Raw genomic sequence first — 12910 nt, 5'->3', positions numbered from 1 at the left:
GACACATACATAGTAATATCAGTTTTGATGTTGAATAAGTTTGGATGTAACTATGACTTTATAAGCGAAAATAATATGTAGTTACGTCTTTTTCATCACTGTCACAAAAAAAAAAAAAAAAAAAAAAAAAAAAAAAACTTAACTAGTAACTATCTAAGTAACAACTTCAATTTATTTTTTTCACACGGACATAATGGACCAACATGTTGTTACGTAATATACTAATACTTCCTCCGCCCCGATCAATTATTTACATTTCCCTATTTGATGGGTATCAGTTAACAATTGATACTTTTCCTTTGTAAAAAATAAACTAAATCATGTGGGTAGGAAGTAGGGACCATTACATTTGCTCCTCATTTCGGGTTACGTTTGATTTTTATAAACTCTTTCCTCTCTTCCCACCTTAATAATCTAATCGTGTATAAACAATTGTAAATTACTTCTCCCATAGCACATCAATGGTAACATTGACTTTTTCACACTTGTCGAGACACGTTTTGCAACGTGAATATCTTTAATTACGCGTTAAAATTATAAAAATTTGATATTTTTATAGCATTCATGACGATAAATCAAACAAGATCTCACTTGACTATATTTTGTCTTATAGATTAAGAATAATATCGAAGATTACCTACGATTATAAATAGTGTCAAGATTCCCAATGTTATCATTGGTGTTTTCTTTGGTTTATCATTGGTGTTTTCTTTGGTGCAATGTTATCATTGGTGTGGTATGAAGAGAGTATTGACTAAAACGAAGAGAGTACAAACCCAAGAGTTTCGTAAGAATCATTGATTCATTCACTTAACTTGTAATCCTTCAAATTTTATTCTTCCCAAAAAGTAGTCTTTAGCAATCAACAAAGGTAAAAAAAATACGCCCTTTTTTCCAGGATCTCTCTATTACGGAGTACTAATGACTAACATAATCATAATTCATTCACAAATTGTTATATAAGGCGGTCTCATACCATGAGACCAGCCCAATAACCAAAACAACCCAAAAAGTTAAATAATAAAAAAAAAAAGAATTTTACAGAAATACAAAACCACTATCTGAGAACTTGGGCACTCATCTTCCCAAAAAGAAACCAACCATTAACCCCACTAATTATCTCTCAAATTTTAAAAAATCATTTTCTTGGCTTCAAGAAAAATTAGGTCGTCGGTTTCATTGCAAATTTTGTGCAATTTTGTGGGTTCCATCACATCAATGTCGACCAAGGAGAAAATCATCAAGCCAGGTCTGATTTCGATACATCTTTTCTTCTATTTTCGATATGCATGAGGTTGATTAGTTGTAATTTGTTTGTTATGTGAGAAATTTCATCCAAATTATACTTCAATTTTCTATTTTCAATAACAATCTTAACACAAAGTTCGGATTCCTTATCTTTCTTCTACTCTTCCCAAATCCAGTCACCACCCATGTCCCAAAACTTGATGCTCCTTTGATAAAGCGATTCATTCTACAGCTGTCCGGTAGTCCTGGGTTTTGAGGAAAACGGGTGACGGGTGTGATGCAAGCGCCATGAGAGAGAGAGAGAGAGAGAGAGAGAGAGAGAGAGAGAGAGAGAGAGAGAGAGAGAGAGGAGCAGTGGAATCAAAGGCATTTGGGAAACTAATCAAACGTACAAGAGCTTTCTTGGAAACAAGGGGTATCAACGAAGGGGACTGGTTGCCTGGTTGGTATTCAATTATTGGAAGTAACTCTACCTTCTTCACTCTTTTAGATTTGACGACAATGCTGAGATTCATATCCGGTAACCTTTCTCTATTTCAATCTACATTTCTGTTGCAATTTGCTCGCTCTTATTACCCTCCTCATTCTGCATTTGCTACACACCTTTTTAATCATGCTATTAACATCCCCCATTTATTTCTGGATTCTGATAGAGAACAATGCCGATTAGGATTTTCTAGATTTGATATTACGGTTTCGTTATTTCATCAATTGAACTCTCTTCGTCCCCGTCCTTCTATTATTATCTTCAATCAGCTATTTACCGCCATTTCTAAGAGTCAAGCCAACCCCATGTCTGTAATGTCATTACTCTCTATTATCAGCTTATTATCAGCTTCAACTGTCCGGTCACTACTTCCCCGATATGCATTCCATTGGTATTCTTGCCAAGTGTTATTGCTCCTTGGGCCGTCTTGATTCTGCCTTATCTCTTCTAGGTAGGAACCTTAAGCTTGGCTATCCACCTAATATTGTATTGTCGTTGTCACTACCTTACTCAATGGCCTAATTGATTCTCATAAGTTGGACCACGCTCTCATTTTATTAGATAAAACCGTCAACCTTGAGATGTAAATAGATTTAATTAAGAAGCTACATAATGTGGTTCCTTTTATCACATATCTTTTTGCCATACCACCATGGTTGCTAAGTGTCTCAGTCCGAGTGTTGAGTACTTGGACAATATTCACCATGCGATTCCGAAAGTAGCTATAATATTGCTGAAACTGTGGTATGTTTTAATTTATGATTGATTAACTATACATCTTTAATCTCTGAGTTTTTAAAATATATTACGTGTTGACTTATTGTATCTTTTGAAGCATGATGAAATGAGTACCTTTCTCGAGGCAATAAACCATCCCAAAGCGGGTGAAGTCTCGAGATAGTTGAGTTTGATTGGACTGTTAATGAGAACAAGGACCATAGAGTTTACCTTATGTATTTTATGAAACAATTTGATGGAAGCCCCAACCTTACTCCGTTAAAAGAGGTATCTTTTTGTTTTTCCGATGACACAAGACTAATGACATTTGTTAATTACAGGAGTTGCAACGGTAAATGGCAAATATATCGGGCATCCTTTTGTGCACGACTTTTACATGTGACATGAATGAACAATATTAGAAGCCACGTCCTTGAGAAAGTCGTTGAATTCACTCATGGAAAGCAGAATACGAGAACTGGTAGAGAAACAAAAGAAATGTAGTCAACAAGAGTTGATAGCTGCAACAAAAAGTCACGAAGGGGAATGAAGATATGATGTCAATCAAGCGTGTCTATGTACTAAATTATTTTGCTCAAGTGTATAACGTTGTTGTTTGGTTTTATGTCATGAACACTAATGTTTTTCTTCAAACACTTCTGTATAGTTTTGTCAAATGATAGAACTAGCTTTTTTTTAACTAAGAAGGTTGTGTTTTTAAAGTAAAACTAATAGTAATACTCCGTATTAAATATTCGAAGTTAAGATGTTGAGTGCACTACTTAAAACTAATAGTAATATTATAGATGCAACTATACAAGTTTTGGAGTTAAAAAGATCATGAAACATAAGTTGAAGAATAAGACATGGAGAATAATGAAGTAATATCACAAGTTCTTAATTACGGAGCATATCAAATGCCGCAACATGAGTAAAAATAAAAGAGTCGGTTTTCAATTTTAAATGTATGGTTCTTTACGGACTAAGAAGATGAAGGTTTCATACGTGGACAAAGCTTCTAATTTAATACCCGGTTTTCAAATTAAAAAACTTCAATAGTCAACAAGTACATGTCGTAAAAAATGTTGTACTTCATACAAAATAAAAGGTTCCAAACTCCAACTGTGTTGATGCTGAATTAGAACTTCGATTCTCCGATTAAAGTGACCATTGATTCTCTTGCTTCTTCCTTTGTGATAGATCGTGTAGTATCGTCCAACACTTTTAGCACACTTTCTCATCACTTGCCGAATCAGGCTTTGATATGCTTCAATGGTGACAACCGTGGAACCTATTTGTTTTTCAAAGTAAATTAGTAGACTGTCTTTGATATGCTTTAGTAGACTGTTAAGTTTGTAAAGTAAATGTTCAAGTTTTCAAAGTAAAAGTATTTCACCCAACCGTAAAACTAATTTAACATATAACGTTGAGTTTCGGACCTAAAAGGCTAGTTTTTCACATAAACTAGAATGTACAAAATTTAAGTATGTCATAGTTTTAACGTAAAACGCTAAGTTTCAAGACTTCACAGGTTAAAACTAAGCTAAAAAATGTCCAATTCTCAACTTAACTTTAGTTTTCTCTGTGTTTGCCCTATAATTAAGAGTGCATAACATGTTAAATGACTTTAGAACTTAAAAAGTTCAGGTTTGTACATAAAACTAGCCAATTCTTAGCTATGTTAGCCGCCGGCAAATATTAACTCAAAAAATAAGTAGAACATTAAGTTTTTAAAGTAAAAGTTTACGTTTTCAAAGTAAAAGTATTTCACCTTCAGCTTAGAATTTAAAAAGCTCAGTAAAGGTATTTCATTCTACTCTAAAATGGATTCAACGGATAACCTTGAGTTTGAGACTTAAAAGAGAAGTTTTTTCACATAAAACTAGAAAGTACTATTGTAAGCAAGTTTTCAACATAAACGACTAGGTTTCAAGATCACACAAACTACAATTAAGCTAATTTAAAGGGCAAGTTCTCAACTTTAATTGTTGTGTATTCACCCTATAATTAAGAGTGGCATAACATATAATTTGACTTTCGAACTTAAAAGTGTCAGTTTTGTGCATAAAACTAGCCAACTCTGAACTATGTTACCTGTTAGTCGTCCATTATTATATGACGATGATATAAGTAGAATGTGAAGTTTCTAAAGTAAAAGTGGTAGTTTTCAATTCAATGAAATCAATAAACAACCAATGAAACAACAAGGAGATTGTTAACTTCACCTATTGATTGATAGACGCCTGCTTCACTTCAACTTGGCTTTCATCATTCTTCATGGGCATTGATTGATCAACATCTACACTTTATAGTTCCTGGACCTCACACATCGTCTTCTCCAATCTGATATTTTACCTACAAATATGCTTAATCTTCCTTTAGATGCTTCTGATCTACAAATTGGATTATTGAATAATTCACTTGTTGCAGCCAGATGATGAAAATCTCAAATTTGGAAAACAACCGTTTTTTTTTTCCCTTCTCTCACGCAGTCACGCTTAGTCGTTTTCCAAAACTGTTCAAAGAGTAGGAAAAGTAACTGTTTACCTTTTCCGCTATTTCTATTTCTATTCTACTAAAACACTTTTACTGGACTACTAACTCTTATTGGGCCCGTCCTATACTATAGGACGGTCCTATAGGAGAGTAGCTGGAATTCATTTCATTATCACTTGATTCATTGAACTCCCCCACTTGTCTTTTTCCCCTCTCCAGTCCACTAGACCACTCCACCCTCAACTCTCATCCCAAGATCCAATCTACTCCTTTTTATTTTTCCTTTTCTTCTCAAACCAGTGTTCTAAAGCTAATCCTTTTCTTCTAAAAACTGTGTTCAAGTTCAACCCATTCAATTTACATTTTCCAAATTCCTTCCGGTACATTTTAATCTCCTACTTACGAAACACTAAAAATAATTTTTCGTAAATACTCTGTAGTTGTATGATTTGTTGGTGTTATAACCCGTTGTATGACTTGTTTCGTAAACACCTTGTAATTGTATCTGACCATTTCATAAGCTATAATAACAATTTTAGTACAACAAATTGGGTAGTTTTTGAATTTAATATTAGAGTTTTGAAGTTTTATTTGATAAATTATAAACTTTTTATAAATTTTCTAAACTCGTTCACTTGAATATTAACTGAAAAAAAATACAATATAGCTTAAAAACTATATTTATAAATTTACTTAATTTAGAATTTTGACGCAATAAAAATTTAAAATGTAGGGAGCAACTTATAAACCATAAAAGCTCGGTTGCTACTTAATACTAGCATGGTCTGATCAAGTAGATAGATATACGTACATGAGATGCGTATTTTTATTTATTTTTTCGTATTAGACGACCTTTTAGACAAGTAGGTAGATAATTAAATTAAATTAAATTAAATAAAATCCGCGCTTTCACACTTTCTTCCCTCCTCTTTTTATTCACTTTCTTCATTCCTCTCTTTCTTTGCAAAACTGGGAATCAAATAATTCTCCCAGATCCCTCTCTACAATCGCTATCATCATCATCATAATATTTCCGAACTTGGTATATTCATTACCTTTTACTTTCATTGCAACTTTAATTTTATCATCATCTATTTTACTGTTATTTCTATGATTTTCACTCATCATTGCTTTCATTAATTCTAGTATCAACAATTCATCCGCGATTAATCCAATTATGCACTTTTTCACTTCATTTTTTGACGATTGGTACGTTTTTTTGCTTGTTGCTGCTGAATTTCATGTATAATTAGTTATTGATGGATGTGATTTCGAGTTTAGTTCGTTGAATGTTCTTGCTGATAATTGTTGAAGAAGTCAAAATGAAATGAAGATTTTGTTTGGTCGATTATTTTAGTTTGGATCTGATGGAATTAGATGTACTCATGTATGACCAACTGTTTGTTTTGTTGATCATTGTGCCATGAATTGAAAGATCGATAAAATGTAGTCATCAATTGATTAAAGAAAGTGTAGAAAGTTGTGAGATCTGCGGATCATTACGAAAACGAACCGAAAAATGTAATTTTGTTGAGTGGACTTTGGGTCAGATGAGATACTGAAGCATGCTAAGTTAGTTATTTAGTTGAAACTTGAAATTAGATTAGAGTAGCAGGTGAAAGATGATTCTATGCAATTACACTAAATAATAGGGCAATTAGCATTTCAACTTATAGATCATCGATCGCGAGGTTTATATCTTCTTGACCTTCTTCAAGACGACCGGGTGAAAGATTATTTTATGCAATCACTGTGAACAATAAAGAAAAATGTTAAAATTCGAGTTTCTCTTAGCTAATTTTAGATTAGATGAGCAATTTGATTCCTTGGAAGAATGTTTACGATTTATGAACGAAGCAAAAGCGGACAAGCTCACTAAGTTTTTTTTTTTTTAAAAATTTTGTCCCTTTTGCGTTGGTCAGTTGAAATGTTGAAGGGTGCACGTTGTGTTGATCATTGTATAAAGAACGTAAACTTTTGCATTGATTATTGTTGACTTTGATTGTTTCATAGCAGGTGAAACTTGAACAATGGCGCAGATATTGCTTCATGGGACTCTTCATGCCACAATTTTTGAAGCTAGTGATCTGCACAAGGGTAAAGAGCCTGGTGTTTTCCGCAAGGTACAATGGATTTCTTGTTTATGTTATCTTTTTGCTATATAACGCAATGTCTAGCTGAATGCTTTTGGACGAATCCAACTATGAGTGCATGAGTTTATTCAATATTTCGATGATGTTGTCTATGGACTCAAGTCATGGTATTCTTACGGCATTCATAGTTAGAAAGTTTGAATATAATTTTTTGTTAAATGGCATGTAAATGATAAGGGGGATCCTTCTTAATGAAAAGTTAAATGGCATCTTCGGTGGTGCTTTTGTTGGGATTCCGTGCTGTACTTAGGGAAGGAATAGAACTCATCTGGGTCCTCACGAGGAAGAACCTTGTTGTAAATGACTACCTTAGTGAATAATTCTGTATTATTCCGGCCATTATATTCCACATAAATTTATTTTGACATGTAGATGCAGTAGTTTAGATTTTAGAAGAATCGTGTCTTTTCCAGGGAATTTCAGTTCGTGTTAATTGAGAATTTTTTTTAAACAAATTCTAGTTCAAGACAAATAGAAAGTTGTTTGTTTTGACTTCTGACCAGGTCTTTTGTGTGTGAGAAAATATATTATAGGTTTTTGATGTCCTTTTCAAATGACTGGGCACTCTTATCAGTGAAAGATATGCTGCCCCTGCTGTTGTGTGCATATTACATACATATTCCAGTATAAATTAAAAATATTTGTTCGGATAAATTGCTGAATGTTTTTGTTATTGGATAAATTGTTGGCTATATGGTGCCAAATTTTAAGCATTTCTTTTTGTTGGTTTTGCCTTTTATCATTGTAATTCTGATGATGGTTTTAAATAGCTGATGGCCAATATTGAGGAGACAGTTGGTGTTGGGAAAGGAACTCCAAAAATGTATGCAACTGTAGATCTTGAAAGGGCTAGAGTTGGGAGAACAAGAATGATTGAGAATGAACCTGCTAACCCCAGGTGGTATGAGTCATTTCATATTTACTGTGCGCACTTGGCTTCAAACGTAATATTCACTGTAAAAGATGATAATCCTATTGGGGCAACACTGATTGGAAGAGCATATGTACCAGTTGAGGAACTACTGAATGGGGAAGAAATTGACAGATGGGTTGAAATTTGTGACCGAGAAAAGAATCCCTTGGATTCTGGCGCTAAGATTCATGTGAAGTTGCAATTTTTCGATGTTACTAGAGAAAAGGGTTTCAATCACGGAATCGGAAGCTCAAAGTACCCTGGAGTCCCGTACACATTTTTCCCTCAAAGGAAAGGATGTAGGGTCTCTCTGTACCAAGATGCACATGTTCCGGATAATTTCACTCCTAAAATACCTCTCTCTGGTGGCATGTACTATGAGCCTCACAGGTGTTGGGAAGACATCTTTGATGCAATTACAAATGCTAGACACATGATCTATATTACTGGATGGTCTGTATATACAGAGATCACACTTATAAGAGATTCAAGGAGGTCAAAACCTGGCGGGGACATAACCCTTGGTGAGCTGTTGAAGAAGAAGGCAAGTGAAGGGGTGAAGGTGTGTATGCTTGTGTGGGATGACCGTACATCTGTTGGTTTATTGAAGAGGGATGGTTTAATGGCAACTCATGATGAAGTTACTGGGGAATTCTTCCGGGGTTCTGAGGTGCATTGTGTCTTGTGTCCCCGTAATCCTGATGATGGTGGAAGCATAGTACAGGATCTTCAGATCTCCACTATGTTTACACATCACCAGAAAATCGTTGTGGTTGACACTGCATTGCCCGGACGAGAGTCGGGGAAGAGGAGGATCATGAGTTTTGTAGGGGGGATTGATCTCTGTGATGGGAGATATGATTCTCAGTTCCATTCCCTTTTCAGGACTCTTGACACTGCCCATCATGATGATTTCCATCAGCCTAATTTCCCTGATGGTGCTATTACAAAAGGTGGACCCAGGGAGCCTTGGCATGATATCCACTCCCGCCTTGAAGGACCTATTGCTTGGGATGTCTTGTTCAATTTCGAACAGAGATGGAGAAAGCAGGGTGGAAAAGATGTGCTAGCCCCCTTAAGAGAGCTTGATGACATCATCCCTCCCTCACCAGTCACTTTCCATGAAGATCCCGAGACATGGAATGTTCAGTTGTTTAGATCTATCGATGGTGGGGCCGCATTTGGCTTCCCCGACACACCTGAAGATGCGGCTAGAGCAGGGCTCGTGAGTGGTAAGGATAACATCATTGATCGAAGCATCCAAGATGCTTATATCCATGCCATTCGAAGGGCTAAGAATTTCATTTACATTGAAAATCAATACTTTCTCGGAAGTTCATTTGCTTGGGAGGACACCGGTGATATCAAGCTCGAGGAGGTGGGTGCTTTGCATCTAATTCCCAAGGAAATTTCCTTGAAAATTGTGAACAAAATTGAGGCTGGAGAGAGATTCTCAGTGTATGTTGTTCTTCCAATGTGGCCTGAGGGAATACCAGAAAGTGCTTCTGTTCAAGCCATATTAGACTGGCAAAGGAGGACAATGTCAATGATGTATAAGGATGTTATTATTGCTATGCAAGCTAGAGGTATTGAGGAGGATCCGAGAAACTATTTGACGTTCTTTTGCTTGGCTAATCGTGAGGTGCAGAAGAGTGGCGAGTATGAGCCTTCAGAACAGCCTGAAGCAGGCTCTGATTATGAGAAAGCCCAACAGAATCGACGGTTTATGATCTATGTTCATTCAAAAATGATGATAGGTATGTCTTTGGATTATTCTTATTACTTTCATCTCTCCTTGTTGGATTTAACAAATGCAGTTTGATTATTTATCGAACTTTTGGTTTGGCCGAATGTCAAAGCAGTGCCAAACCATAAAATGGTTAATCGTCTTAGTTATGAAGTTTACCATAAACCATTTACTTTAAAAAAAAAAAAGCTACTATAATCTCAAAATTACCATTCTGCAAAATTATACTCCGTAGTCACTTCATGTGAACAAAAGGCATTTTATATTTTTATCAAAACAAAAAAATGGTAAACAACACGCGTTTTGATTTTCATCTAACCTTTTAGTGAAAACCCCGAAGCAATATTTGATTCAGTTGAAAGCTTTTAGGTTAGGGCTTTATCTTTTTGAACAATTGAATAACTAACCGCTATTTACCGAGCTAGCGACTTACAATATATCATCCATTTCTTGTAGTGGACGACGAATACATCATTGTTGGATCTGCCAACATCAATCAAAGGTCAATGGACGGCGCTCGTGACTCGGAAATAGCAATGGGTGCATACCAGCCCAACCACTTGAGTACCCGGAGCCAACCAGCCCGAGGCCAAATCCATGGCTTCCGTATGTCCTTATGGTATGAACACCTTGGCATGCTCCACGATTCCTTCTCGCACCCTGAAAGTCAACAATGTGCCGAGAAGGTCAATCAAGTTGCGGACAAATACTGGGACCTTTATTCAAGCGAGTCACTGGAGCGTGACTTACCAGGTCATCTACTTCGTTACCCTATTGGTGTTTCCAGTGATGGAGATGTGACCGAGCTGCCCGGATCTGAGTGCTTCCCGGACACTAATGCACGGGTGCTCGGTACTAAGTCAGACTACCTCCCACCTATCTTGACCACCTAAACTAATCCCATGTCTAGATTCCGGAGGCCGGTAAGAACCTGTTTTCTCATGTAGTTCATCTGTTCAAGTGCTCAACTGTTCAGTCATGTTGGAATTAGGTTGGTATTGATAATAACGTAGTGCTTTAATATTAGGGTGATGCTTTTCTTTGTTGTTTTTCATTTTTCAACGAATTTTTTTGTTGCTTTTGTGTGATGTTGATGGTCACATAATCACTTGTGAGTTTATCTTCTTTTGTAACACAACTTTGATTCGACCAACTTTATTTTCTACTGTTTTCATGTTTTTTTTACTATGCTCGAGTCCCTTGCCTATTTTGATCTGATTCCCTTCACATGCATTGAGCAGTTTTCTGATGTTGATAGGAGTATTTATTTTCATTTATTTGTTTTATGTAATTACACAGTATTTATTTACTTGTAAAAAGTTGAGTGATTGGTAAATAGTGGTAGATTGGTAGCTGATATTAAATCTCGATTCTAAGGTCTCTTGATCAAAGCCTAGATTACAAATCGGGCAACATAATACCAAATCGATATTGCTTCAAAATACGCTGCTCACAAACAGTAGTAGAGCCAGGATTTACTTTAGGGGGGAGAAAAAGTTCAGCGGGGCAGAATAAGTAATGCCATAACGTAAACTTGAAAAACTGAAAATTTTAACTAAAACTTTCGGATTTTTCCTTACCTAGTTGCCCCCTGTCCGCCACTGGTCACAAACTCAAAACCAATACAATTTTGCCGCGATGCCGTGTCGTGCCCTCTTACACTCCGGCTTTGCCAATTGGGGATGATTTGGGCAATAAGACGAGGAAGCCATGATGAATTTAATCCAAAACATGGAGTGGACCACAATCAATTGCGCGTAGATATTAACAAGAAGACAATTAGAAAGCCAAACTTTGTGGGGATTATTGAAATCGCTAAACCATAAGAAAAAGATACAGAAAAAGATAAGTAATTAAGTAAGAGACAGACAAGTGGAACCCATTGATATGATAGCCAACTAATTGTTGTACTAGAAGATGTTGATGTTGATGCTTATATATGTTTGAAGAAACAATAAGGTGACACCTGCTAATCTGTTACTTAACTTTACTGCTTTAGACGTGATTTGGACCCAGAACTACGTTACGTGCTTAACGTGTTTGCCATCGTTTGTGGGGTTGCTATGATTTCCAGATTTATGAACCTTTAGAAACTCAACTACAAGTTTACAACAACCTTCACTTCTATCCCTTGTGCTTGTTTCACACTATGCCTTAGCCCTTACATCCGTCGGATCCTTCTTTCAACCCATATGTGTTTGCTGCCGAATCATTTTTGAAGCCGAGAAACTAAAACACATATGGTTTGGAGGGAAACCAACTGATGGAATAATTGGCGGGAAACAATAACTGAACTCACTCACACGTGCAAACTATAGATCAATACCGGAAAATTGATTTTTTTTTTGCCAGAAGTGGAATTTGGTGGCTTTTTACAAAAATTATAAATAAATGATATAAAAACCCAAAAACTAAAAACACTAGTCTCTCACAACAGAGGCTAAACAAAAAGTAGTGTGTTTCTCAAAAAAAAAAAAAAAAAAGTAGCGTCTAACAAAATAAAAAAAACACTTTTTAAATGGTCAAGATCGTTTTAACTAAAACAAAGAAGTATAAGATTATTTTAACTAAACATAGACGGAAAGATAAAAAGAAACCTGCACAGGCACCAAAAACTATTGTTTAAAAGTTTTGGAGACCAAAGGTGACAAGAAGGACAAGTCTAAAGTGAGTAAGGAGTAAGGAACCTGTACTTAATATTCCTGCACAATCTGCTCATCCTGTGGAGATCCAACTAAAAACCAATTCTTATATCCTACCCCCATGTGTAGGATACTACATACTCCCTCCAACCCCCCACTCCCCACTCATCCTCAACTTCCTCCTTTTTGTTTTCTTTTTTTCTTCTTTTACTTTTTTTTTCTTTTAAAATTTTAAAACAAAAATTAACTTCCACTTTTAAGAAAAGTTATGACGGTCATATTCAGTTTAAGTGTTACGTAGTGTTACATTCACGATATGACACTATTATATTCATTTTAAGTTTAGTGAATATGACAATATTGTTTAATGAATATGTGCTTTAAAGTGCGATATTCACAATAGGACACTATCATATTCACTTTCAGTTTAGTGAATATGACAATGTAGTTTGATGAATATGTATTATGGGGTGTGATATTCATCCGATGGTTCTATTATATTTACTT

At 35.6% G+C, this 12910-nt stretch overlaps 1 protein-coding gene and 2 long non-coding RNA genes across 7 annotated transcripts; 2 read left to right on the top strand and 1 right to left on the bottom strand.

The window, feature by feature from the left end:
- The first annotated feature begins 802 nt into the window (after window positions 1–802).
- LOC141599718 (uncharacterized) lies at window positions 803–3152 on the top strand. 2 transcript variants are annotated; one of them, XR_012523900.1, is made up of 3 exons: window positions 987–1249; window positions 1425–1768; window positions 2794–3152. It is a non-coding gene; the product is annotated as an uncharacterized LOC141599718 (long non-coding RNA). The 2 variants fall into 2 exon arrangements; XR_012523899.1 differs by lacking the exon at window positions 1425–1768 and having other exon boundaries at window positions 803–1249.
- Window positions 3153–3326: 174 nt separating this feature from the next.
- Window positions 3327–5645, bottom strand: LOC141599719 (uncharacterized). Its single transcript, XR_012523901.1, has 2 exons — window positions 4678–5645; window positions 3327–3743 (listed from the first exon to the last, which is right to left on the bottom strand). It is a non-coding gene; the product is annotated as an uncharacterized LOC141599719 (long non-coding RNA).
- Window positions 5646–5733: 88 nt separating this feature from the next.
- On the top strand, window positions 5734–10946 carry LOC141599716 (phospholipase D alpha 1-like). 4 transcript variants are annotated; one of them, XM_074419823.1, is made up of 4 exons: window positions 5734–5990; window positions 6965–7071; window positions 7872–9771; window positions 10218–10946. In XM_074419823.1, the coding sequence occupies exons 2-4, from the start codon at window positions 6979–6981 to the stop codon at window positions 10652–10654; spliced, it is 2430 nt and encodes an 809-aa protein (XP_074275924.1). In that variant the 5' UTR covers window positions 5734–5990; window positions 6965–6978; the 3' UTR covers window positions 10655–10946. The 4 variants fall into 4 exon arrangements, with proteins under 4 accessions (XP_074275924.1, XP_074275925.1, XP_074275926.1 ...); XM_074419824.1 differs by having other exon boundaries at window positions 5825–5990; window positions 6962–7071; XM_074419825.1 differs by lacking the exon at window positions 5734–5990 and adding an exon at window positions 6054–6157 and having other exon boundaries at window positions 6962–7071.
- The last annotated feature ends 1964 nt before the right edge of the window (window positions 10947–12910 follow it).

This window comes from Silene latifolia, chromosome 9 (assembly GCF_048544455.1).
Source record: "Silene latifolia isolate original U9 population chromosome 9, ASM4854445v1, whole genome shotgun sequence".
Lineage (NCBI taxonomy): Eukaryota > Viridiplantae > Streptophyta > Magnoliopsida > Caryophyllales > Caryophyllaceae > Silene > Silene latifolia.
This window is presented reverse-complemented; position numbering and strand designations above follow the sequence as displayed.

Coding starts and splice junctions, on each gene's coding strand:
- LOC141599716 (XM_074419823.1), top strand. CDS start 6,979: ATGGCGCAGATATTGCTTCATGGGACTCTTCATGCCACAATTTTTGAA. Junction 7,072..7,871: donor AGCCTGGTGTTTTCCGCAAG/GTACAATGGATT, acceptor GGTTTTAAATAG/CTGATGGCCAATATTGAGGA. Junction 9,772..10,217: donor TCATTCAAAAATGATGATAG/GTATGTCTTTGG, acceptor CATTTCTTGTAG/TGGACGACGAATACATCATT.